General features: G+C 53.5%; 6 protein-coding genes across 6 annotated transcripts; 4 read left to right on the top strand and 2 right to left on the bottom strand.

Moving 5' to 3' along the window:
- Nucleotides 1-4,771: 4,771 nt before the first annotated feature.
- On the top strand, nucleotides 4,772-6,708 carry SCP_0115830 (predicted protein; the record flags this gene model as incomplete). Its single annotated transcript, XM_027753804.1, has 5 exons — nucleotides 4,772-5,183; nucleotides 5,238-5,314; nucleotides 5,374-5,460; nucleotides 5,515-6,504; nucleotides 6,565-6,708. The coding sequence occupies 5 exons, from the start codon at nucleotides 4,772-4,774 to the stop codon at nucleotides 6,706-6,708; spliced, it is 1,710 nt and encodes a 569-aa protein (XP_027609605.1).
- A 944-nt stretch (nucleotides 6,709-7,652) lies between these two features.
- SCP_0115820 (ATPase GET3) lies at nucleotides 7,653-9,105 on the bottom strand (the record flags this gene model as incomplete). Its single annotated transcript, XM_027753803.1, has 9 exons — nucleotides 7,653-7,840; nucleotides 7,894-8,032; nucleotides 8,086-8,193; nucleotides 8,259-8,409; nucleotides 8,472-8,565; nucleotides 8,617-8,755; nucleotides 8,826-8,893; nucleotides 8,951-8,968; nucleotides 9,027-9,105. The coding sequence occupies 9 exons, from the start codon at nucleotides 9,103-9,105 to the stop codon at nucleotides 7,653-7,655; spliced, it is 984 nt and encodes a 327-aa protein (XP_027609604.1).
- A 198-nt stretch (nucleotides 9,106-9,303) lies between these two features.
- Nucleotides 9,304-11,512, top strand: SCP_0115810 (hypothetical protein; the record flags this gene model as incomplete). The annotated part of the gene is made up of 6 exons (XM_027753802.1): nucleotides 9,304-9,328; nucleotides 9,381-9,447; nucleotides 9,499-9,615; nucleotides 9,664-10,519; nucleotides 10,567-10,922; nucleotides 10,978-11,512. The coding sequence occupies 6 exons, from the start codon at nucleotides 9,304-9,306 to the stop codon at nucleotides 11,510-11,512; spliced, it is 1,956 nt and encodes a 651-aa protein (XP_027609603.1).
- A 155-nt stretch (nucleotides 11,513-11,667) lies between these two features.
- On the bottom strand, nucleotides 11,668-16,702 carry SCP_0115800 (Chromatin structure-remodeling complex subunit snf21; the record flags this gene model as incomplete). The annotated part of the gene is made up of 13 exons (XM_027753801.1): nucleotides 11,668-12,063; nucleotides 12,120-12,272; nucleotides 12,324-12,587; nucleotides 12,645-12,983; nucleotides 13,042-13,249; nucleotides 13,301-13,315; nucleotides 13,377-13,600; nucleotides 13,657-13,852; nucleotides 13,912-14,350; nucleotides 14,410-14,707; nucleotides 14,763-16,393; nucleotides 16,439-16,544; nucleotides 16,595-16,702. 13 exons carry the CDS (start codon nucleotides 16,700-16,702, stop codon nucleotides 11,668-11,670), a joined length of 4,377 nt encoding a protein of 1,458 aa, XP_027609602.1.
- A 236-nt stretch (nucleotides 16,703-16,938) lies between these two features.
- Nucleotides 16,939-20,136, top strand: SCP_0115790 (ATP-dependent DNA helicase II subunit 2; the record flags this gene model as incomplete). The annotated part of the gene is made up of 13 exons (XM_027753800.1): nucleotides 16,939-16,959; nucleotides 17,009-17,164; nucleotides 17,215-17,269; nucleotides 17,320-17,451; nucleotides 17,597-17,768; nucleotides 17,820-17,880; nucleotides 17,936-18,703; nucleotides 18,757-18,935; nucleotides 18,989-19,209; nucleotides 19,270-19,763; nucleotides 19,826-19,851; nucleotides 19,905-20,067; nucleotides 20,122-20,136. The coding sequence occupies 13 exons, from the start codon at nucleotides 16,939-16,941 to the stop codon at nucleotides 20,134-20,136; spliced, it is 2,463 nt and encodes an 820-aa protein (XP_027609601.1).
- Nucleotides 20,137-22,637: 2,501 nt separating this feature from the next.
- On the top strand, nucleotides 22,638-25,769 carry SCP_0115780 (nucleoporin-interacting protein; the record flags this gene model as incomplete). Its single annotated transcript, XM_027753799.1, has 11 exons — nucleotides 22,638-22,801; nucleotides 22,857-23,196; nucleotides 23,249-23,401; nucleotides 23,452-23,802; nucleotides 23,852-24,199; nucleotides 24,254-24,403; nucleotides 24,452-24,575; nucleotides 24,626-24,888; nucleotides 24,967-25,341; nucleotides 25,396-25,590; nucleotides 25,647-25,769. 11 exons carry the CDS (start codon nucleotides 22,638-22,640, stop codon nucleotides 25,767-25,769), a joined length of 2,586 nt encoding a protein of 861 aa, XP_027609600.1.
- Nucleotides 25,770-25,791: the final 22 nt, after the last annotated feature.

Raw genomic sequence — 25,791 nt, 5'->3', positions numbered from 1 at the left:
CGTATCCTGGACGCCATCTATTCATGTATCACCTTCTTCTATGTGTATACGCATACTATAATCAGCACACACACTATCAATTTCTCTTCACCCTCCTTAGTTTTTGTCACCCTGCCTTGCGATACGCCATCAAGTACTTGCCATTTCGGCGACCTTGCGATACCATCCTCAATATTCAAGCTTCTTCGCGTAGCCCCTGGGATCCCGCCACCCGTCCCAAGGAGTGCACGCCGATCATGGTCCAGCCAGTCTGTTCTACTTGCTAAAAGTATGATCAGGTGCGTGCCGGTCCACTCCTCGAAACAACAGCGACTGCCGTATAAGACCACGCTATCCAAGATATACGTGTGGTCACCGCCGCGGCGCCTTGTCGCCTCGTCCGCGGGCGATTCAGATCGGGCGCGGACTCGGGTGGGCGCGCGGGTCCTCAGCATCGCTGGATCACCGATGCGGTGAAACTTAGGATGGATCTGGTCCACCGCGGGCTTGAGCTCAGCTCGAGGCGGCACTAAAGTGATGTGCCGTCGTTAGTAACACCCCACGTTCCGCGGAGTACGCGTGCAGAGCCTCAGGCTGTGCGTGTCGGGGTGGTCAGAGGTGGGACACCGGGATGCTGTTTTGTGATGGTGGAGTGGGCATGTGAAGGCGATCCGCGCGCGAATGCAGCGTATATCCGGTCACCCTGCTGATGCGCTCCGTAGTGGTTTCGCCCGCAGAACGTGCCCTTTGTTATCGAGCGATCTATCCATTGTGGGTCCGTGTGCGCCCATTGTCGGCTATGTGTCCCATGCGCTGATTGACGCTCTTAATCCAGTCCACTGACGGAGACTTTGCTATATTCCGGTTTCCGGAGATGGACAGAAACTTGCCTCATGTTGCTGTGAGTCAATGATGGTGGATTGTTGGCCGCGAGATGCTGGTTTTTTCAGGAATGGGAGGTATCGGCGGCCGTGTCTTGCGAGCCCTCATATGGTATTGCCGCGTGTTCTGCGATAACTGCATTTCTGACGCAAACCAACTTTCTGACGCAGGCGAGGCGTCGTTTCACGTCCCAGACCCAGATAGGCTCGTTTGATATTGACAACAGCTCGTCGTCCATTGCCTTCGTCGTGGGTAATCACAACGAATCCCGCGCTCTGTTTTTGTAGACAACGCTTACGCTGCCGTCACCGAGGGTCACCGATGCGATGAAACTCAGGATGGATCTGATCCACAGCGCGCATGAGCTCCGCCAGAGGCGGCACTAAAGTGATGTGCCATCGTTGGCAATACCCCGCGAAACGCGGGGTGCTGAGCCTCAGGTTTTCTTTGTTGGGGGCGGGACGCCGGGATACTGTTTTGTGATGGTGGAGTGGGGATGTCGTTGTGAAGGCGATGCGTCTTTGGTGGCACGTCGTTGTCGTGTGCGCGTCCTCCGAGAGTGCCTTCGTCTTTGTTTTCGGTAGTGGTTCGAATTTGACGAGCTCGCGTTGCGACGGAGGGTTGTCTTGTTCTCATGGGGAGGAGAGATGTGCTCTTTGAGAATTCCAAAAGCTCCACTGCCTTCCGCTCACAATTGCATGCGTCGCTATTGGCTGACAACCGATCCAGTGAGGAAAATTTTGAGACCATGAAACTGCGGGGCGATGGTGTGGGGGAGCTTTCGGGTTCACCCAGGCTCCCGGCCTTCGAAGCTCCATCTGTCCAGTGTTCATTTCATTGCGCTGGACGTTTTCAGTCGAACTAGAGGCTCGTTCCAGGGTCTGGAAGGCAAGATGGGCCTGGTGAGTTGTATTCCTAATCACAGAAGCACTCACTGACGATGTGTTCACTGCGCGTATGTTTACAAGTAAAATATAAGGTGGTCAGACCGAGCGAGAATTCTGGGTCGAGGTCATGGATTGATCTACGACACACTCGGACGAAAATGCTCCACAGGATATCACCGCTCTCAGTCAAGTCGCATGGTTTTCGCGCTCCGAAAATCACAGTGAACAATTCCACGGATCTCTGACAGAGACAGAAAGTAAAGCATTGTCTGTGCGACGTCGCGTGTCAGAGGAAGAATACGCGGAAATAAACTTGGTTGATTTTCCGCGAGCCTGCGACGACCACTGGGCAGTGCCTCAAATCCGCTGCAACCTTGCCTTTGGGTCGTACCGAAGAATATCCTGCTAAGGGTGAGTCCTGACTTCGTCTTAATGAGTGCGACGGCTCACATATAATGAATTGCAGCGCGAGAACGATTTGTAAAGAAGTGTCGTACATCATGGACTAGCTGCTGAGACGAAGCACTGATTGCCAACTCGTGAAGTACTGTTCAAAGTGAATTGTCATCGCAGACAGAGCCATCTACCGATATTTTTGTTTGGCGAACGCACCGTTGAAGAACAGCGCTACTGCACTGCGAGCTATGTCCACCACTGCGGCACCCCAAGCCTGGAGAGTCGTTTGGTTCTGCTTGTCGCAGGCCGCTCAAAAAATGAAGACCTGATGTAGATGGTAAGTAGCGCCTTCCACTCCGATAATTGTCGCAAACAAGAGCAGAGTGCTCAAAAACATTTTTTGTCATGTCCGCAGGATGCAGCTCGCACTGTGCCTGGCAATGCACCCAGAGTCACCGCTATCTGCAGCTCACCTGCACTAGGAGCAATCACGGTACCCGCCGACACATTAATCATCAGCAACACGCTCACCGCGCTCTACTAGACTCTTCCTGTAAGGATCCTCGTGACCGAGCGTCCGCTGTGGATTCGGAAGGGCTCGGGAGGCGCAATGTCCGCATGCAACTCCGCGCTGTCAACACCTAGCAAGTTAGCATGGGGGCGCATCGACTCGGATCTCAGCCGTAGGGAGACGGCAAGCCATATAGGATACCACAAACCCACCGGTGAGTGAGACATATTCAGACTAGCACAAACCGGGCCCGAGCGGAACGGGATTGGGTGTGCCTCCCGAGGCGCTCTGCAATTTGAAGAACGTTTGTTATGAGCGGGGATGCTCGGTGGATGTTTTCACAGAAATGTTTTCGCTCTCAGTATTTGTCAGACAGAAGCAGAGCACGTGCTCTGAGCGCGCCGCTCAGTGATCCGATTTTTGTCGGGATATCATTTTGCGGGGACATGTTGACGACAGACCGGATCCCCGCATGGACAGGGAAGGCCATGCAGACTGACATTTTGCAATTTGGTAAGAAGTGGGGATCGGACTCTGCGAGGACCAGCGTTTCGTATTTTTCTAATCTAGATCGCGTCGCACAAATATTCGACTTCATCCAGTGCCAGTAGTTCCGACGAGTGCGGGCTGTGAAAAGACCTCAATTGGGTGTCGTTGCATGCGTAGGTGCACGCGCATTCTAAAATTCTGCCACAGCTATCGAGCTTGCTTGTGTCGGGGAATATCTCTGCAAGCATCTGCAATCGACTTCTGTTCATCGATGAGTCGCGGTCAATCATCAAAGTTCCTCCTGATAACATCAAAGTCCCCCGACTTCCAGTCCATGACAAAGCGATCACGTTCTTGTCGCTATGCGTATGAATTTATGCAAGAGATTTTGCTCCACGTTGCACTCATTCTAAATCGAAAAGCAGCTTTCCGGGACAAAGGCCAGAGGCACACAGACCTGATCTGGACGCGATGATACGTCTGTGTAGGACACCGAACCGCCGGAATCTACAAGGTCTTGCGTCATACGTAGGTGCTCCTCTGGCCAAGGGCCAGGTTCCGCTGCCCGGAGCTCCTAAATACGATGCTGGTGGCACTGGGAGGAGAGGCTTTCGCACTCGAGCGGGCTCTGCTGCTCCCGGCGCTACGGCTGTACCTAATTTGCGAGGCTGCGCGATCTGCAACGGCGGCTGCGACTGTATATGACTCGATTCGGAGCCTGCAGCTGCAGACGCAGATGACGCGGCCCCTTGCCGGATGGCGCGCTTCCCATGTGCCTATTACACCATGTGAAACGTTGCTTCCGCTAACTTACCCCTAGCGTTCCTTGCTCCCGTATAAGCCCGCGGGGTGCCACGCACGCGTCGGTATCATTGCACTCGTCTACGTGCATTCTGGACTTGTAAAAATACAAATTCGAAAGAGGACGAACATCGGCATGTGCTCACCATCGTGAGCTTATAACAGCCGAACTCGCGCGGCAAGCGAGACAAAGGACGCGCAAGCCTACCGACAGATGTTCCGTTTCTTGATCACAGTGATTGGGCTAATAGACTCGGGAAGCGTTGTCGGCGATATTCGGCCCCAACGCAGCGTACAATGCGCAGGGGCGTAGCACATATGCCGCCCGAGGGCGCTCCTCTCCGGTGCGGTCGGTGTGCATTGCTCACCGCCCGACGCGCTTGCGCATGCACGTGTCAGATAACCTCTGCAATGAATGGGCAAAAACATGAGAAGTAAGAAGAGAATACAGGTGTGAGAGAGGTGGCGAGCGGTGCGGAAAGAGGGCCGGAATGAGAGGAAGAAAAGGACAAAAAGAGGAGGAAAGAATGTGGAAGTGTCGGGAAGGGTGCTTGGTCAGCGAGATCCAAGCCAGCGGCCGCCGGACGCAAGCAAGATCGGCATTTTCCGTCGGCTTCACTTGCTCTCGACCATCCCACCGTCGCCGTCCGAGACCCTCTCTCCACCGTCCTTCATCTTCCTCCTCCTCGTCGTCCCCGGACCTGCTCGCATCTTTCTGTCTTTCTAACTGACCTTCTCGCTCTCGCCTCTGTCTGAGTGCGTGTCCGCCATACGGCTAGCTTGATCTATCACCGCACAGTCTCCATTCCAACGAGAGATTCATCCCATGGATTCATTCGGCGGCATCCAGTCCTTCTGGGACATCTCGCAACAACCAGATAGCTTCTCCTCACTCCCTGATGATGACTTCCTCGCTTTTCTCGAGAAACAGTTCCCCACAACCATCTCGAACCCCGTGCAGCATTTTGACCCGACGGCGCCCATACCTGTCTCTGTGCCTGAGGTTATCGACCCCCAGAATCTCACCCGCTTCCCGTCCAACTCCACTCCGACCTCGAGCGATAGCAGCCCCAGCCCGCCGAGCCTCCCGAATGATAGCAGCCCGTCGCGCCGGCAATCAGGGGTATACACCCATTCGACGTCCCCGACCGGCGAGCTCGACGATGCCGGCCTGAAGCGCAAGGCGAGCAACGACAGCATGGTTGACGAGCCCACACATAAGAGCCAGCACACTAACAGTACGTCATCGCACACTGCGGACGGGCCTTGTGGCCTAACGTCACCTACCGCAGATCTGTCTACTTCCAGCAACACCAGCAAAAAGGGCATCTCTAGTTCCCGCCGCAAATCGACGGGCAACCCAAATCAGGTTTGTCTTCTCTGGATCGAGGGCCTGTGCCTTGTAACATATCGTTGTGATCGATGTAGGATGAGACCCGACTTCTCAAGCGTAAGGAGCAGAACCGTGCCGCACAGCGTGCGTTCCGCGAACGCAAAGAGAAGCATGTTAAAGATGTGAGTTTCGCCGTGACGCCGTTCTTCTCTGGTGTTTGACAATCTATTATTCAGTTGGAAGACAAGGTCGCTGCACTGGAAGCCAAGAACCAGGTAACAGAGTCCGAGAACGAGAACCTGCGTGACCTGCTGTCACGGTTACAGAACGAGAATATGGCCTTGAAGCAGGCTGCGTTCACGTTCCAGGTGCCACGGGATACTAGTGCCAGTAATTCTCAGTCTTTCAGCAACGGTCCAACTTCATTCAACTTCTCGACCCCCGGTGCGGGCCCGAGCAAGGTGGCGTCCCCTCCTCTACACCCTCCTCAGCCTCCGTTCAATTTCGGGTCGTTAATCTCATTCGACCCGAACATGTTGAACATGAACGACGAGCCTACAACCACGGACGGCGCGATGAACGTGGACTACGCCTTTGGGCAGCCCGTCCCGTACAAGACGATTGCAGCGAACCCCATGTACATGTCGTTCGCAGAGCCTTCTCCGTACGACTCGCCTCAGCGGATGATCGGTAACGGTAACAGCAACGGCAACGGTGGCTCGAATCATTTCAGCAGTATGTCTTCGTTCGACCACTGGACACCGCCAGACCCGAACGGCCTGGACCAGTTGTTTGGTGGGAACTATATCGGGACTAATCAGAACGGCGTCGACTTTAATGCGCTTCTGGCAAGTCCGCCAAGTTCGTTATCTCCCGTTTCGCACGCTGCGCGTTCCACGTCGTCATCGTCACCGTCGTCGTCCGACGGCTCGATAAAGTCGACGTCCTTGTCGACGCCTGGGAACCCGACGTCACCGACAGCAGACCATGACGGAAATTGTCCGCGCACGAAAGAGGATCTCCAGAAGTTCATCTCGGACCAGGGCGACTCGCAGTTTGCCTGCGAGATGCCTGTGGCGCCATTCCTCCGTAAAGCGAATAGCGAGGAGGGCAATGGCCAGATGATTATGTGCAAAGGCTCGAGTTTCCCGACTACGGAAGAGAGCGAGAATAACGTCGAGGTGCTCGCTGCGTGGCGGAGTATCACCTCGAATCCCCAATTTAAGGTCTGTCGCGTCGCTTGCTTATTCAGAATGACAGCTCATTTATAATATCCGTTCCGGTAGGATCTTGATATCAACCAACTATGTAGCGAGTTTACGAAGAAGGCACGGTGCGACGGCACCAAGGTCGTGCTCGAGCCGCAGGGCGTACACTGCATTATCGAGGCCCTTGCTGCCAAGCGCCAGCAGCAGCAAATGCAGCAATAGATTCCGGTTATTCTGACACCTGCCTGCTAGCGCCAGCCACCAGTGGCACCTCGCCCAACCGGCGGAACTCTGTATCGATATAATTTTGAACTGGCCATAGGAGGCCGGCGTGCATTTGCATAGATGGGGAGTTTGTCGGCATCAATCTCCATGTTGGGGTCGGTAATTGGTGTCGGTGTTGGGTGGAAACCGGACGAGGACGCTCGGCGCGTAGCTACAATACTCGTATACGTATCGCGCCCATCCGCCCCGCCGGTGACCACTGCGCTCGGTCTGGTATGATGTTGTATGTAGTATCTGTCTCTGCCGTGGTCGTTTGTCGGTGCGCTGTCGTCTGATGTGCGTTTGCAACCGTCTGTTAGTGGCCCGCCCGTCTATGTATCTCCTCGTTCCTTCTTGTATCATCGATCCGTTCGTTGCTACTCGCACTCGCATATCGTGTCCCGTCGTACCCGTGATATGGTCGCATCGTTGCTTTATAACGCCCTCGTGTACTGTATGTTATACTACTAACAATATGACGCCCTCTTTTCGATTCACACGCATGTTCAGGTTTCAGGCCGTGTTTGCGGCGTAGTGCCACGGAAAATGCTGCAGACGGAGCGCATCATCTTACGTCATGCTCGTTGGTCTAGAAACTCAGGTACGGCGAAGTGAATCATCGTGCAAGTGTAATGCTGCCCGCGCGATCGTAAGGGTAAACCCTTGGTCGTCGCTCAGATCCGCGAACGCCCTGCAGATTGGACCCTCGATGTGACGTCGAACGGTGAACGATAACTGTAAGTCCGAGGATCGACCAACTCGACGGAGCATACCGGTCAGAAATTCTCGTTGACAGAACAGTCACCCTTACACGTGATGACATGAAGAAAGTCTCAATAGCATGACATGAACAACAGAAGTAGACCAGTGTTTCCCCAACTAAGTCTCCAGTAACGCAGCGGCTAAGGCTCCGGAGAGTACGGCGTCACGAGCATCTTGCTGAATTCTTGCAGCTTCAGCGGGCCGCGCACCTCCTCTGTGAGCAGCGGCAGCAGCACGATGTGGAAGAACTCGTCGTAGAGCTCGTGCGCCTCGCCGAGGTACTTCTGCTGCATGGCATGCCGTACGCGGCAGTGTTCGCAGTTCGAGCCTAGATGAATTGGGGTCAGGACGTAGGAGACTACAAGCAGTAGGACGTCTTACTCTGCTTGGGGAAGAGAAGCTGATTGACCACTATGTTGTGCGTGTCAATCTCATACGCCGTCAACTCCTGCACGAGGCGCTCCGTCTCGTATAGCGAGAGGAACTCGGAGATGCATACACAGACGAACGTGGTCTTCTCCTGTGTGCAGAAGTGAGCTCTACTCTGGCCAGATGTTTACGAAAAGAACCTACAGGATCCTTGAATTGTGTATTCACTTCTGTGATAATGGCACGCATGGATTCAAGCTTTGCGAACATCTCTTCTGGGGCATCCGCTTGACCGCCCATCAAGCTCGTCATCTGCATTTATGTTTGCTGGGTCAATATCACCGCGCTGGTGCAAGTAATTCTCAAAATGGACCCGCCTGGTTGATCATGGGCCCGATGCGTCCACTGAGCGCGCTCAACTTGCCCAAGGCCTTCTCTAGTACAGTGGGAAAAGACAGGAAGCGGAGGGTATGTCCTGTTGGTGCCGTGTCGAATACAATCACAGAGTACTCCATCGACTTCACATGTCTGTAGTGATACAGCGCGACGGCATTGAGGGGCAAAATTGCGCAGAGGGGTAATCAACGTACTTCATGATCTCGGCGAAGCTCATTGCCTCGTCCACTCCGGGAATCGCGAACGCAAGGTCCTGCATCATGCTCCCCATCATGCCGTTCGAATCCGCTACACTGACGCGTCAGATAGCCGAAGAACGCGACTCCGAGAGGAACATACACTGCTCGACCATCTCCTGAATCGAACTTGTAGGGTCGATCTCCATGGCATAGAGGTTATCGAAGCCATTGACCTTGGTCGCCTCCTTCGAGAACTTCTGGCCAAAAGCATCAGAAAGATTATGCGCAGGATCGGTACTCTGGATGTATGTTGGCCGACCGCGCGAGAATTCAACAGTTGGTCACAGCACGATAAAATACAGGACGCACGATCAGCAGCACAGACTCGCGACATGTTGCGAGCTGGATTGCCAGAGAGCACGATGTCGTAGTCTTTCCTGTGGAGATATAGCAACATTCAGACACCTCCAACACGGCTAAAATACTGTACTCACCGACACCGCCCTTCCCACCTGGTCGTGGTGTAAACGCATGAGCATGGCACAAAAATGTAACAGCGATGAGACATGCCGCAAAAGATCCATTTCAGAGATCTCTGGTCCAAGACATTCTGCAATGTTGGTTCGAGAGTCTCCGTCGCCATTACCATATATTTTAGAGTCTAAGAAGGAGGCAGGAATCTGGAGACGAGGAAGAGGTTCTTGTATGTCTGCACTCCGTGCACTCACTCATCACGGATCGGACGCGACACGACAGCCTGAATCTTCAATCTTGCCAATACCTTCTACTACCATCTCGTGCATTCGTAAACCTTCCATAAGTTTCTACAATTCTTGCTTAGTCGTTCATGGATGGAAAGATCAGCTTTCAAGGTATGTTAGAGTTCCAGATGAAGTACAGACCGAGAAATATACGGGAAAACAGCACTTTTACTTGCAAATGAGCAACGGAACGCGTACGGACTGAGGTACAACGACTATGAACGCTACAGGTATGATTTCTCCACTCTCAGGATGTCATTTTCAGCTAAACTTTCTTACAGGAAGCACTGTGCTAACAGGACCCATCGCCTACGGTCATCACTGAAGATAACCCATGGGAGAGGACGCGAGTTCAAGAAACTGCCTCCGCTGAAACTGGAGACTCTCAAAGAGGGACAGTCAGTAATATCATTAAACTGCATCTTTATATGCTGACGTATGAGAAGCTTGCAATTGCTGCTCTTCGAGGCAGAGCGCGCATGGGTCTACTCTCAAGAGCTGGAGATGGAGTCCGTACAAGCTGCAACTAAGGCTGCCTCCACCAAGACTCCAGGAAGCACGCCGAATCACCACCGCCATGCAACCAGTCGCCTCCGCCGCGCCATGAACTGGTCCACCCAGCTGCTTTCCCATTGTGAGGCGCTGTATGCTGCGTCGCGGCTCTCCGCAGAAGACCTCGTCCAGGCGACTGTCTACACACTCATCCTGAACGGCCGCTTCCTGCGTCACCGCTTCGACTTCGACGACGCTCTGCCGCAGCTCAGCGTCGCGCGCAACCTTCTGGATGAGCTCGCCTCCAAGGCGGCGACGAGCCGGGACCAGGCGCTAGCCGTTGCGTTCGCGGACGAGATTGGCCCGGAGATCAGGCACTGTGCACATGAACTCCGGCGCGAGAAGGCGTACGACATCGATGCGATCGTCGCGGAGCTCGCACCCGCTCACAGGAACACGATTGTCGAAGACTGCGACGCGCTCGTCGCCAGTCTCGGTAAAGGTGAGGGAGGTGCGGAACAAGAGCGCAAGAAGTTAGGCACGTTGATGTGGGAGAGTGAACCTGTACCCGTGCGCAACCCGGAGCTCGTGGACGTGTTGCTAAAGGTGCAAGAAGCGGAACGGAGGCTGACAGAGGCTGAGAAGTCAGAGGAAAAAGCGGCCGAGCAAGTCCCTGCAGAACGTAGTAAGAAGAAAGGCAAGGTCGGCAAGGGCACGCGGTCGAAGCGAGGAGTTGCGGCATACGATGCCGTTCTCCTAGCCCTGAGCGATGCAGAGGAAGTAGCCCGTAGACTGGTTGAGGTTCAACAGGTATGGTCAACGGTGTTTGTGTCCTCTATATCTGACAGATATTCCAGTTGAGTGGTGCAAATGCTGGAATCTTGGCGGCTGGAACGCGCGACATCCAGTTTATGCATGCATATATCGTCTTTCAATTACTTTCTCGCCGGATTCAGCGAGACCTACTCTTGATTTCGACCCTCTTGCACCAGTCGCAAGCCTCGCACCACGCGAATCCGGCCAAGAAGAGCAGCGCCAGTCCTTCCAAGCCTGGGAAGGAGCAGGTGGATGCGCGACTTTTCCCCGCGGTCGTCAAGCTATTGGATAGCGTAATACAGAGTCTGACGCAGATGCGCACACTCACTGTTGTCGACGAAAGCCCCGACCTCGCCTCAGCTGCTGACGCAAGATTATTGTTCACGAAAGCTCGCAGGTTAGCTTCATCTATCGTCCACGCCCCATCTAGGACTTACCTGTTCGCCCTGCAGGTGCCGCTATGCAGCGCGCTGTTATTCCCCGCTCAAGAGATATGCAGAGGCCCTAACGCTCACGCAGCACGCCACCATCCAGCTGCGAGAGGCCCGTTCCGTCCTCTCCCTCATCGCAGACAGTGACCTCATTTCCGCGGGCACTTCTTCCTTCTACCCACTTACCACCTCTGACGTCGATGATCTAGAAGAGGAGGTGGCTACCGATGGTCTCGGCTTCAAGACAGACTGGTTCGCGTACAACGGCGGCCAAGTCGGCGCAGACAACAAGACCTACAAGAAGCCGTTATTCTTCGATATCGCGCTGAATTATGTGCAGCTTGATATGGCCCGGTTGCAGGAGCGTGCGGGAAAGAGGCCTGTTGAGGTGAAGGTCGTCCCACAAGCGCAACCCAAGATTTCAGCGCCGGTGCCGCAGAAAGCAATGCCCAAGGCCAAGCTCGAGGAAATCGAGCGACCTGCAACACCGGAGCCGTCCGCACTCCCTCGCGGCGGTTTGAGTACCTTGCTTGGAGGTTGGTGGGGCAGGAAATGATCCCGTAAAATGATAAAATGCAATTACAGTTGCAAAACGACACAGCAAGAACGTCCCATTGACCAGTGACTCGACATATGCTAGAGAATACAGGGAGAGCAGTACATACACAAGGAATACGATATCCAGAGAAAAAGAGGACGGTCCTGAATCTATCACTCGTCATCGGTCGGCGTCAGGTATTCGTCATCGCTGAGGATCTGCTTCCGCCCGTTTTTCCCTCTAACCGGAAGCCGTTCGTCTTCATCCATCGGGGTCAGCGCAGAATCGTACGCTCCAGAGGCTAATGCATTTTCAGGGACTGGGGGTGCACCTGGCAATTGAGTCCCAGCAATGACCCGGTTGAACACTCCGTTGAACAGCTTCTCCATCTCTTCCGCGTCTACATATACCCAGGAACCCTCCTGGTTGTAAGTCCGAGCATTGTTGAACATCAGTCTCCAGTCTTCTCGGAAGTCTAGAACATTCTTGTAATAATTGCTATTCATGCGTTTGCGGAGAGTCGACATTGCAATGGGCCGCTTGATGAGCTGGTAGTAATCGGGATATTCCTACATAGTGTTGGGTCAGAAATGAGATCACGGACTATAGGGTGAAGACGCAGTACCCTCTTGTCTGGCACCTCCTTGAACAGCTCGCAACGCTTGCGACCACTCTCATCTTCACAATTGAGCATGACTTTATAGCATTCGTTGAACGCCTTCTTCATCTTATCGCGGACTGCAGGAGGTACTTCGTTCGCCTTTGTCTTCCGACGTTTCTAACGGCATATCATGAGTAAGGAACGCAGTACCAGAAGACAAGCACGTACGGTATCACGCTCTTCGTCATCGTCGTCATTAGAAGGGGTTATAGACATGGACTTCATGCCGCGTTTCCTCTTGCCGTTGGCAGGAGTGGCGTCCTGATCGACGGCCTTGCCCTTGCCTTTCTTACCCTTGCGACCGCGTGGAGCATCCAAATCAGGTACAGGACTGGCATCAATCTCCTTCAGCAGCCTGTTTGCTGTACGTCGGTCCTTCTTCTCGCGTGCACGTTCCGACAACTCCTGGATGTCTTCGCCCTCTTCCAGTGCCTAACATAGTAATATTGTTAGCAAGGCATTTACGCCTTCATGACGGGCAGTACCCACCATCGCCCACTGATCATCGCTAAGCCCATCGTTGTAGTTGATGGCGACCCTGCGACGGTGTCCACGGCCCTCCTCTTCGTACTCGGTCTTATCTTCGAACGGCTCCTCTGTTCGATAACAGTCGGGGAGCTCTTCTAGCTGCATCAATGGTGGAGGGGGCTTGCCGCGGTGGCCAGCAGCCTTCCAACGCTCCAATGCCTCACGCTCACGCTGTATATCGATGTCGCGAAAGATGCGCTCCTCGTCGTCACCGCGTGAGATGAGCTCGTTAAGCTCTTCGTCGTTCATGTCACCGGCTTCCTCGTTCTCTTCCTCTTGGTCTGCTTCTAAGATCGATCGCTGCGAAGTAGACGTGAGTGCCAAACGACGAGCAGGAACGAAAAGACGCAGGACGTACCAAAAACTCCTCTTGTTCCTCTTGAGTGGATTTGTTATCGAAACGACCAGCCTGAATGACCTTGTCGTCGATATCGAGCTTGAAGCGAGCACGGGCGAACATTGCCTCCTCTACGCTCTTCTCCGTGACGAAACGCAGGATGCGGACGACTTTCGTTTGGCCAATTCGGTGAGCACGATCTTGCGCCTGGAGATCGGCATGTGGATTCCTGTGAAGCTGCGTCAGCAACTGATCAAATCAATACTGTATGGAGACTGACCAGTCACTATCGAAGCTGAAGAACGGGGACATGCTGTCAGTAATGCACCAACAACAATGTGGAGACATATACGTACATGATCACGGTGTCTGCAGTCTGCAAGTTCAAACCAAGACCACCTGCCCTAGTTGAAAGAATGAACACCTTGTAATCTGAATCTTTGGCATTGAATAGGGCGACATGACCGGCACGATCCTCCGTCTTCGTTCCACCGTCCAAACGGAGGTACTTGAAGCCCATCATCTTCAAGAAGTCTTCCATGATATCCATGACCTTTGTCATCTGGAAGAAAATGAGGACCTGCGGGTGCAGTCTGATTCAGTTCTGAGAGCAGACCCTATATTTATTTGGCTCACTCTGTGGTCGGTTGCGAAAAATTTGGGTAAAATACGAGACAACAGCTCAATCTTGCCGGATGTGCGAACGAGCTTCTCGTCAACAAGTCCCGATGGATTGATCTTGTCTTCAACGCTTTCAAACAAGAAGGGATGCTGGCAAATTTTGCGTAGTTGCATGAGCTCATTACTGAGGCCCTTGACACCGGCCGATTTTCTGTCAAGTAAACCATAAATGAGGAAACCAGTCATAATAAACCAGACAGGCTCACTTACCCTTTGGAATCCTTCCCATCGGCAATCATCTTATACTTCTTCATTTGCTTGTACAGTTGAGACTGCAAAGCACTCATGCGGACTTTGATGACCTTCTCCACCTTGTCGGGAAGCTCGGACTCGACGTCCTTCTTGAGACGGCGCAGGAGGAACGGACGCAGCACCTTGTGCAGACGGCGGATGATAAGGAGGGCCTCTTCTTCATTCAACTCAATTTTGTCACCAGTACCAGAGTTCGCGAAAGGCGTATTGAACCATTCATCAAAGGACTTCACGGAGTTGAAAACTTTAGGCAAGACAAAGTTAAGCAATGCCCACAACTCGGGCAGATTGTTCTGCAATGGAGTTCCCGTCAAAATCAACCGGTAACGCGAGTGGTAATACTGTGTGAGAGTCTGCGTAAGCTTGCTCTGCGTGTTCTTCATACGGTGACCCTCATCTGCGCGGAAAACCCAGTGAGCCAGATAATAAGCAGGAAATATAAAGTGCTATACAGACCAATGATCATGTGTACCCATTTGATGCGGCTGAGGTGGACACGGTCCTTGATAATATATTCGTAGGTGGTGAGGAGAACTTGGAAGTTGCCCGTGCGAATGTCGCCTTGCAAGACCTTGCGCTGGGTGGGATTACCCTTGTAAGCAATTATCCTCACATCCGGGGCCCACTTGGCAAATTCAGCGGACCAATTGGTCATGGTGGACAGGGGAACTATGACAAGATATGGTCCACGCTGCCTCTTGGACTCGATCAGGAAGGTAATGAGCGAGATAGTCTGGATAGTCTTCCCGAGGCCCTGCACAACAAGCTTAATATGCAACTGAGCACGCGCACATTTTGAAGGCACTCACCATTTCGTCTGCGAGGATACCATTCAACCTGTTATTGTACAAGCTCACCATCCACTGCAAGCCCTTGAGTTGGTAGTCCTTCAATGTACCACCAATCAATAGACTTGGCTGCCTGGAGACCTTCTCCTTGGTTCTGTGTGCAACAGCATAGTAATCCATCTTGCTCTTGTCCTCATTCTCGTTCTCGTCCTCGAACTTCTTAGCACCGAACGTCGCCTCGCTCGTTGGTCCTTCTTCAACCTCAAAATCTCCAAGACTTTCGCCACCACGCTGTTGCTCCATAACGGCCTGCGCGAGTGAATCGAGATACGAATCTGTCTGCCTGAGTAGGTGCGTGATACGAGTGTCCTTCGCGGTGTCGATGAGCTTCATGTATGCTTCCTCGTCGTCCGCCTTGAGCGCCTTGAGACGCTCCTTCGAGATACGCTCGATACGCTTCTGCTCCTCCTTCTCAGTGTGGATATGGAACGACAACACTGAGCGCCCAAGTCGAGTAACGCGGTCCTGCGCCGCACGCCCGACAGCTATAATTTCGCGCCCGTGCGCACAAATCACGCCAAGCTGCTCGACGTGCTTCTGCTTCGCCCGGCGCTCACGGTCCACCCGCTGTTTACGCTCTAGCTGTTCCGTCATCCGTGCGTCCCGAATCGTTGGCTTGCGCGTCCGGCGGAAGTCTGCTCTGTTGAGCGGTAGTAGCGAACCATGCGTGAGCCGCTCCGCGACGAGCGCCCGTAGCGACCGCTGCTTGTCCAGCACTCTGAGCGACTTGAGCTCGATCAGCGCACGCAGCTTCCCGTGTGCATCCGCGGGGACGAGCTCCATCGATGCGTTTTCCTTGTCCGCCATTGCCGCATCATCCAGCATGCTCTCTAGCCCGCCGTCCCCCATCGTCGCCGGCATCTCCTCCAGTTCCCGCATCCGCTGCTCGATCCGCGCGTCGACAAACCGGTTGCGTTCTGCGATCGCCTGCTGTGGGTCCAGCCCCGCCGGCATGACCGACGGTACTAGCAGTCGCTGCAGCCGCGTCGCAAACGCCGCCTCGCTCATCCCCGCACTCCGCCGCAAGAGCGTGAACGGGTGCGTGTACGCGTTGTACGGGTACATCCCCGACTTCCTGTCGTCCTCCGGGAACGGTCCCTTCGGCAGGTCCGCCGCGTCGACCTCCATCTCCATCTCCACCTCCTCGCCCTCCTCCTTCACCCCGTCCGGCGCTGCCGCCGCTGCGCTCCCCTCGACCGCTGCAGACTGCTCGGGCGCAACGCTGCCGTTGCCCCTGTGGATCTTGACCGCACTGTCGACCACCATCGCGTTCACGTCTTGCCCATGCAGCAGCTTCTCGAGCTCTGGAATCGCTTCGTTCGGCACCCGCATTGCCTGCTGGATCGCTTCGGGTATCGGCAATCCTCGCGAAAGGAGCTTGAACGCGTGGATCTGTGCACGCAGAGCACCTATCTGTTCCGGCGTGAACGAGACCGGTGACTGAGGCGCCGCTGGGAACGGTTGGCTGGGGATAGCACCCGTCGTGAGAGCGTTCCCGTTGGGAAGGGGGGTGCCGTTTGGAAGGGGAAGGGACGTCGGTGAGGAATGGCCATTGGGACCGAGCTGAGAGTGCTCTCCAGCGTTGTCTTGTCCTACAAGGTGTCAGCTATGGCCGCGCGCGAAAGTAGAGGACATACGGAGTGATTGCTGCTGCTGCTGAAAAGCATGCATAAACTTGTAGATCTTGTCGAGCTCGGGAGATGTTTCCGGCGTATGTCCACTTGCGCGAAGTGCTTGCGCCCGCTAGAAATGGTTACGCCTCGCGATCAAGCAGTAACGAACGACCAACATACCTGGACTAGAGCTTGGAACCGCTCGCGAGACACATTCGGAAAAGCAGGCTGTCTGTTGGCGAGAAACGGCTGAGATTGAGTGGAAAGGGCGATGTTTGCAGCAGCCATTTTGGCGCGTCGATTGAAATTGCGACGAACTCGCGCAGATCTCGTGAACTTCGGCGGCGGCAGAGGGTAACTTGGAAGAGTAGCGCTGACTCAGCCGCAGCCAATGTGAAAAGTTCAATCCCCGCCACACTCAGCTGGGGAATAATTCTTATACCGACAATCTCCGCTCACACGTGATTGAACGCGTCGCGCGACCGTCACCGCCACTGTTAAGTACTATCCACCCAATATCAATCATGCCGGCAGAGCGAGCAGGAGTAAGTCTGTAGGCTCACACATACTTCGTGTAACTGACTTCCTATGCAGTACACAGTCACAATGTTTCTTGTCGACATCTCCTCATCTATGGGGAAGATGCGGCAAGTTGAAATACCTAACGAACGGAATGACGAACCAGACATAATCGAGATGACCAACCTAGAGTGGTCCCTTCAGTTCGTAATGCTCAAGATACAGGAAATGGTGCATACTTTTATGTTGAGCGTGGTGCATCTACTGAACACTCATAACAGATATTCAACAGTAGGAAGACAGACCAATGCGGTGTGATTCTTTTCGGTTCCGAAGGTGAGCCTTTGGTGAAATTTGACTTGCCTGTCGCTTACACCACGACATAGAAACCGACAACATGATCAATGAGAAGAACGGTGGATACGAGAATGTCTCTGAGTATATACCTATCGCGCAGCCCAATGCGGGCACTCTCGCGAAACTTGCGGCCCTCAGACCGTCTGAAGTCATCGGGGATCGTGAGCATCTCAATCTCATTCATTTAGCTTTCTGTATCAGGGTCCACCCATTACGTTGGTGAAGTTGCTGGCTGTGACTGTGGCCCTGACTTCTGTGTTTACTTTTCACCTTTTCTGGACAATCACTGATAAATTTGTGCCATAGCTATCGATGCACTGATAGTTGGAATCGAGACACAGAACCAGTATCTCTCTTCCAAGAAAACATGGACGCGGAAAATAGTGCTCCTTACGGATGGAGAGAACCCCATAGAAATCGAGGATTGGGAAACCACTGCCAAGAAGATGAACTCCCTTGACATCCGGTTTACCGTTGTGTAAGTCTCATTCGTTCCAGCTACGTGTCTCTAGCTCTTACGCCTGCACAGCGGAGTTGACTTCGATGATGAAAATTTCCCCTTCCACGAGGAAGATAAATCAGAAATCAAGGTTTGTCTTCACGATCATGTATATTTTTTTCGTTGGTTATTGAGTGCACAAACAGCACCAAAATGAATCGTTCTTCCACACCTTTGTCTCGTCTCTCAACAATGGCATAGTGGGCAATTGCGATTTTGCGCTTCGTGAGCTTGCACGGCCCGACATCAAGCAAGTTAAATCTGCGCTGTTAGGCACGGTCTTACGACTTGGCGACGTGGACGCGCGCCCAGAAGATGCAATTGAGATACATGTAAAGACCAGTAAATGCACAGCGCTTTCTCGCCCAAAGAGCTGGAAGAAGTTCACCCGACGTGACCGTCTTGAGGACGAAGAGGAGGAAGCAGACAACAAGGCACCGAAGGCGGTCTTTGCGCAGTTGCAGATGCGTACAGAATATTTCGTTCAACGAGAAGGAGAAGATACCGACGAGGAGAACGTTGAAAGCGAACAACGCGAGGAAGACCAGAAACAGGACAATAAGTTGAAGGTGGAGAAGGAGCAACTAGTTCGAGGGTTCAAGTATGGCGCATCATATGCACCATGTCCCGACGGACAGTTTCCTCGGCTGGTCACTCGAAAGGGCATCGATATCTGTGGATTCTTCAAGGAACGTTTCTTCCGACGGGACTACTGCATGGGGGAAGTGTCATATGTATGGGCGGACCCCACTTCACCCATGCAACAGGTCGCGCTAAGCTCATTCGTCCAAGCTATGTACGAGAAGGGCGCCCTAGCCATTGCACGGTGGGTCGGCCGTGATGGGGCGGATCCGAAGATGGGTGTGTTGGCTCCGTCAATGTTCCAGAATGCAGATTGCCTGCTATGGGTGCAAGTAAGAAGGATATTGGATTATGCCATGCGAGCTCGAGTTGACATGAAGTTCAGATGCCCTTTGCAGACGATGTGCGCAACTTTCCATTCGCCTCTCTGGACACTCTCATTTCCAAGAAGGGCGAAACACTCGCCAAACATCCATATCTACCGACAGAAGAACAAGTGGATGCAATGGAGCAATTTGTGGATGCCATGGACCTCTCGGACGCAGGTGAGAAGGATGAAGATGGGTAAGTCAGTCGTTCACAGGCTATGCGTGATTCATCAACATTCATTGTCATAGGGTGCGTCAGCCATGGTATGACAATCGGCTGTCGTACAATCCCGCCGTGCACCGCACGAAACAAGCACTGTTTCATAGCGCCATTGTCTCTGATCTCGGGATGTATCCCTTACCCCCGCCACATCCCGAGCTACTGAAGTATTTCGAACCACCGCGTCGTGTCCTGAAACGGGCACATGATGCTATAGAGGAATGCAATCAGAAGTTCAAGGTCAAGGAGGGTGAGTATATCCATGAGTCGTGTTCGTTTCCAACCAGTTAATGATATTTTCCATCAATAGTCCCGAAAAAGATAGCAAAGACTCGCAAGGACGGACATGTCCGCGCACGAGACGAAGACGAAGATATGCTCCTCCTCGATAGGATGCCTCGGCGTACCAAATCCCAGGCACTCGTCTCTTCCCAACTTGCCGCTACGTCTCAGCCAAGGGAGAGGGCTGAGGAGAAGAAGCCGAAGAGGGTTGATGACGATAGCGAGACAGAGTCGGAGAGCGAAGACGACCAAGACCTGTTGCTTAACGACGCAGGTGGTGTGCTTCCCACTCCTGCGCGCTCTGAGACTGGATTTGAGGCCGGTTTGAGGCCGGGGCGTGTCGTGGGGTCGAGGCATCCACTGAAAGACTTCCATGATAACCTTGCCCGGGGCGATATAGTCACGAAGTCTGTGGAAGACTTAGCTGCCGTGATCAAGGAGATCACCGTTCGTCCGTCTGAGTCTCACCGGATGGACGAGCTTCTGGAGTGCATGCAGGAGCTGAGGAAGGTGTCGTGCGAGGTGCGCCTGTGGTCTTTATTATTGCAGTGAAACGCAAAACTCACTGGATTGACCCGTTCAAGGAGGACGAGATTGATGCCTGGAATGGGTACGTCGTCTGAGTTGTTCATATCGTGCTTAATTCATCTTGATGATATTCAGTTTCTTGCCCGATCTGCGCAAGTTATGCGTAGACGAACAACCTGGAAACAAAGCGTTCTGGGCGCGTGTCAAGAAGCTTGGCCGAGATATCAGTCTCATTAGCAAGCCACAGGCGAGGAAGCTTGGTGGCAAGTCAAACATATCTGAGGCTGAGTCTATTGAAGTAGGTCTATTTCGATGTCTTCTTTACTTTATGACTGAGAGGCGATTCCTACAGTTCATTGAAGGATAATCCGGTCCGGGCAGTTCTTGCTATATGCTTGGTTATTTTGTCGTTTTTGCGTCTGCGTCGTGTTTAGTATATCAATCTCAGTGTCATCATCGTATCAGTAATGGATTGGAAATTCTCGCCGGTTTTTACGCCAATGATTTTTGCCTACCGACTCCAGGTCATTCTGCAATCCATACACGCGTTTGTTGGGATCGTTCTGAATTTTCGGAAAGCGGTCCATTAAGACCTTAATGATTCCACTGACTGAGTTGCCATGAACATGAGGCTTTCTGCACGGTCTATGCGTCACACATCAGTTTTGTATGCTGCTGGATTCGTGGACATGAAAGAATGTAGTGCGTACGACTGGACAAATATAGTTGCGCACATCGTGACAGATGGCCGCTTCTCGTATCCGCAGGCTGCACCCTTTTGTGTGCGATCCACTCTCTTCCTCAAGCTCATCTTGCCAAACATCTTTTAATCGACTTCAGTATGTCTTCTCACCCCGAGGAAGGCGTGTTTCCCAATGGTCGGAGAGGCAGAACTCTATTACGTCGGTGTTCTTGCCTAAGAAACAAACTTGAATGAGAGCCACCTGCCATATCATCACTGTGACCAGAGGGAGGAAAGCCAGTTAGATAGGCTTGGTTGCTTCAGTTAAGGTTTTTCCTCTTTGATCAGTTGTCCTCGCTCATTGCAGTTTTCCAGCCGGTATTGTCATCGGTTTCTCCATGGCCATAACGTGGACAGGTTTTGCAGACGATGTCTTTGTCCAGCGTGTAAGTGATACGCCTACGATCCTCGAAGTAGTTTGCCAGATGATAACAGAATAGTAGCATACCAGGCCGAGAGACTTGCTTCCGCCTCGATATCACATGTGCGTCTTGGGCATCTTCTTGACTAGCATGAGGGAGTTCTTGGTTTATCCTTTTTTCCAGGGCACAGAGGTTGGTATGCCAGTGGAGTAGAGCTATTCAGCACATTCATGAATTTCAAACGTTATCCCGCCGATGGACCCATGCTTGAGTGTTGGACCCCGGCCTGAGGCCTGATCAGCCGAAGAACGTAGCAACGACTCCGGTGAAAGGCGCATACAGCCATGAGAAAGCATAAACTCAGCGTCAAGGCCTGGCGCACGCTTGACTGTCAGCGCAAGACGTGCATACACGTCGCCATAGAATGTGACGCCATAGTGATGGTCTGGCTCTAGATTTTTCGACTCCTTCCAGTGCCTCGTGCATTGCTTCGATGTTCTGCAGACAACGATGCTGTCTCCCGGTCAATCCCTGAAATCAAACGGGGTCCAGAGTGCTGAAATAGGTCAGCAGATGTTTGCTGAGGAAGAAGCTACAGCATCAAAATTCCGGTCTCCACCGTTTGATCTTGCACGCGAGCTACACCACTACGAGAGAGACGGCGAGAAGGTCAGACAAGTGTAGAAAACACACTGACAGGGACGAACCTGAGAGACACGTTCGCCAACAATCGTCGTTAATCCGAATGACTGACTCAGAAGCGGCTGAGTGAAGGACCAACACGGAAGTTGGTGCCGATACGTATGACTTGCATGCGCGCGGCCTAGGTGACACGTAGCAGAGCAGTGAGAAGGCACTGTGGCCGGAGGAGGCATGGCCGGAGGAGATGTTCTCGACCGCATGTCGGTGATGCGTCGATCAAGGGAGTGGCAGAGTGCGCACGAAAAGGGTGGGGAAGAGAACCAAGACACAGCGGCCTTATAAGCTAGATGTGGCGCACGTCTGCGCTAAATGAAAGTCCGCGTCTTCGAAAAGACCTGCCTAATGCGGAAGGCTGCCTTCCTCAATTGGGATGTCTGGCGTCTTTTGGGCGTTGAGTAGCGTGCAGGGGCCGCAACCACCAATTGCAATGATCTGTATCTCATTTTGCTGCAAACGAGTATACAGGATTAACAGAAATTTTTGAGATGTCTCCTGGCCTAAATTGCATTCCACATCACTCGAAAAAATGAACCAATGCGGATAATAACTGCAAAGTCGACACCGGTCGCGAGAGACCGAGATTACAGTGATCCTGAAGTAGCAGATCGCATCATCCAACGTTTTGAACATCCCAGGGAATTCTTTGAGAGAGCCTCCAGATACCCGTCTGTTCCGTGGCTGCGCGGAGCAGAAAAGATGGGAATACAGTATCGTTCAGCATGTTTGAATGTTGACTGTTATATCACTGGCAAGAATTGATGCTGAGCTGTTATCCGTCTCCTCTCTGTCGGGGAAAAGGATGTGTTTTAAAGTAAAAGAGGACGAGACGAGATCGCGAGGACAATATTATTTAATGCTCAAAATTCAAACCACGCGGCTCGCGAATCGCGACGCGCGCTAGACGTCTCTGTCCACCTACCGTGACCTCCACCACTTCGCCCCTCACCCTCATCGTGCATTATTTCTCTTGCTTTCTCCGAAGCCTAGAGACTACTTTTCAGTCGTTGACGAGCGGTGAAGGGACTCGGTGACGCGAACCTCACGAGGCGCAAGACGAACTCAATGGCCTCCGACCTATCCTCGCTTCTAACGGCGTCCAAGGCTCTTACTTCTCACCTTGCTCGTCCAGATCTTCCATCAGTAAACCTTTCGCTTGACCAAATCGAGGCGCAGTCACGACGCCTCGTTGCCCGCCAACCAGGCACATCCACCGACAATGATCGCGCGTAAGCTCCCTACTACAGCTTCGCTTTGCGCATAGAAAACTCACAGGAATGTTAGCAATTACCTCCTCGCACAAGCCCATGTCGACGCCCCTGCGCTTGCGAGCTCCATCGCACACCTGAATACCTCTACTACCTTCTCGCCACTCCAGGCGCTGCAGGACACTGATGTGGCGGGCTACCTCCGTCACGCGCACGAGCAGAACCTCATCTCCACTATCGAAGAGGGACGGAAAGAGACACAGGAGGAGTTCTACCGTGTGTTGGAAGACCGCGGGCGGCGTGACTGGGACGCGCGGAAGAAGCGCGTGTTTGAGCAGCTGGGTGGACGCGTTGGAGGGGATAGTGCGGCACTCGGGGAGTTGAAGAAGAGCGTGCATGGAAAGGGCGCGTTGTCAGTGAGTTTGCTGCTATTTTCATTCTGCATCGCATCTCAAATTGTTGGCGTAGACGAGCATTGGTCCGGGCCTGAACTTGCATATGCAAAGTAGGATGATGGCGTACGACCGTGTTATCTCAGAGCTAAACGCAGCAAGATTGCGCGGTATATCCTACCCAATCATCCATGCACTCATCCAAGCCTCTCGCTCCTTCAACCCCGACGTAAGTCGTCCCTTCACCTATTGTGCCTGCTAACCTTATCCGCCACACAGCACCTGACGCAGAACTTCCACATCCTATCCAAAATCACCGCGGAGCCTCCCGCTTTACCCCCAGTGGAGCACGCAGGCGCTCACATTCTCAACGCGCCCTTGTTCGAGCGCAAGTATGCACGCGTGTACTTGGGTGAGCCCGAGACACGCGAGGCGGTGGAGCTGCGCAGGCAGATCGCGCGTGGCGCTCGGGAAGCCCTCGAGGAGCAGTATTGGGACGTCCTCGAACGCACGCTCCAGGCGCGTCCGTTGGAGGCACGGTTAGGCGGCGATCCCAGCGTGTCGAACAAGATCCGCGCATTCCTGCTCGTACGGCATTATAGGAATGGGGAATGGGAGGATCGAATTGAGGTGAATATCCATTCTGTGACATAATTAACCGTAATAACAGTGTTCGCAGCTGGTTGCGGGCCAGCCTATATGGGCGAAGCTGTTCTACCTCGTTCGCACAGGACATACTCGGGAAGCACTTGAAGAGGCAGCGCGCTGGCACCAAGCTATCGAACACCATGAGTCGAGCTTCCTGGGACACTTTAGGTCATGGCTCGGGTCGCCCGACAGGCGGCTGCCGAAGCCACACCGGGACCAGCTGCACGCGGTCTACAATGCGCACATGCTACACTCTTCGACGGCGGATCCATTCAAGCTCGCGCTGTATAAGCTCATGGGCAAGATCGACCCCGCGCGACGCAGCGTGCAGAATGTGACGGTCACCACGGAGGACTGGCTGTGGTTCCAGCTCGCTATGGTTCGTATTCTATCTCATTCACCACTCCGTTAAAGTGCTGAGAGGCTCCTGTAGGTAGAAGAGGATGAGACTGGCGGCCTGCGTGGCCTGGCTGAGGTGCTCCTCAGCTATGGCGAGCGGCACTTTGACGGCGTCACCGGGCAGAAGGGTGCAAGGCGAGGTGTATGGGCTGGTGTTCTCCTAATGTGTGGTCAGTTTGAACGGGTAAGCATCTTTTCGTACCTGTGATGCGCCGCTGACCACTCTCAATAGGCTGTGGCGGCATTATGGGACCACCAAGAAACAGAGATTGAAGCTGTGCATCTAGCCATCGCACTTGCGTATCATGGTCTCCTGCGTGTTCCTTCGCGCGCAGAAACATCAGACGTGACTCCCCGTAAGCGGTTCCATCTACCTTGTATGCACTTGAACTAACGCGCTCGCCAGTCTCTTTGTCTCCCCTCTCTCCGCCTGCTTTGAGCCTTTCAACGCTCATATGGCGCTACGTGCGGCAGTTCGTCAAAATGGATGCGAAAGAGGCGCTGCAGTACGTGTGCTGTGTTCCCCTCAGCGCGGATCAGGGCGCTGGCGTGGGCAAGGAACAAGTAGAGAGCGCATGGGAGCTCGTGCGACGAATCATCGTCCTCTCAAACACTGGCGCCGCTTGGGAAGAGCTCGTCGGCGGGTTCCGCCCAGACGGCACGCGTTTCGTGCGTCTCGCGTCGTTGCTCTGCCGTATCCTACACTGACATTCATTCTACCGATTTGCCCGATGATTCGTGATGTAGAGCGGTATCATAGAGCAAGGTGCACCGTTGCTGAAACTGGACGACACGCGCGAGTACAACGAGCAAATCCTCATCCGCGCCGCGAAGAACTCTGAGCAGAACGACCGTGTGCCTGAGGCCATTAAGTTATACAACCTCGCAGGCGACTACAGGACCGTCATAGTGTGCCTCGCGCAGGCGCTAGGGAACACGATCGCGCAGCCAAGCGGCGACGAGAAGGCGCGCGCCATCGAGCGCACTGCCGCAGAAATATTGCGCCACTATGAGCGCACGAACAGGGCAGTCGGCAAGGAGCGCGAGGCGGTCATTCGTCTGCTGCGAGTGCGCGAGGCGATGGACGCGAAGGATGCGGGCAGGGCGGAGCTCGCACTCGAGGTGAGCCCCCGCGATACGGACGGTGTTGACATTGTCTGAATATTGTGAGCCTAGATCATGGAATCGACAGATCTCATCCCTATGGATGGTGATGTCGCGAAGATCACGCGCAGAGCAGAGGAGTTCCGCGACTTCCCAGATGCGCTACAGCGCAACCTGCAGACGTTCCTCACGCTCATCATGGACACGCTGGCTAGTGTCCACCAAAAAGTCAAGTCGTCCGCGGTCGCGGACGTCACCCGCCAAATGGTAAGTCGACTGTACGCATTGCACATCGATTCATGGATGCTGATGCTTTACTGCAGACCCTCGCTGGTCTCCGCAAGAAGTCGCGATCCCTAATGATTTTTGCTGGTATCCTGAAATATCGCATGTCGCCCGACGTATATTCGTATCTAGCTAGGCTAGATGTTGAGATCGCTCTATAGTTCACCTGTATTTTATCCGAAT

Source organism: Sparassis crispa (assembly GCF_003851025.1).
Source record: "Sparassis crispa DNA, contig_000000F, whole genome shotgun sequence".
NCBI lineage: Eukaryota > Fungi > Basidiomycota > Agaricomycetes > Polyporales > Sparassidaceae > Sparassis > Sparassis crispa.
Note: the sequence above shows the minus strand (reverse complement) of the source record. Positions and strands in the feature narration are given on the sequence as shown.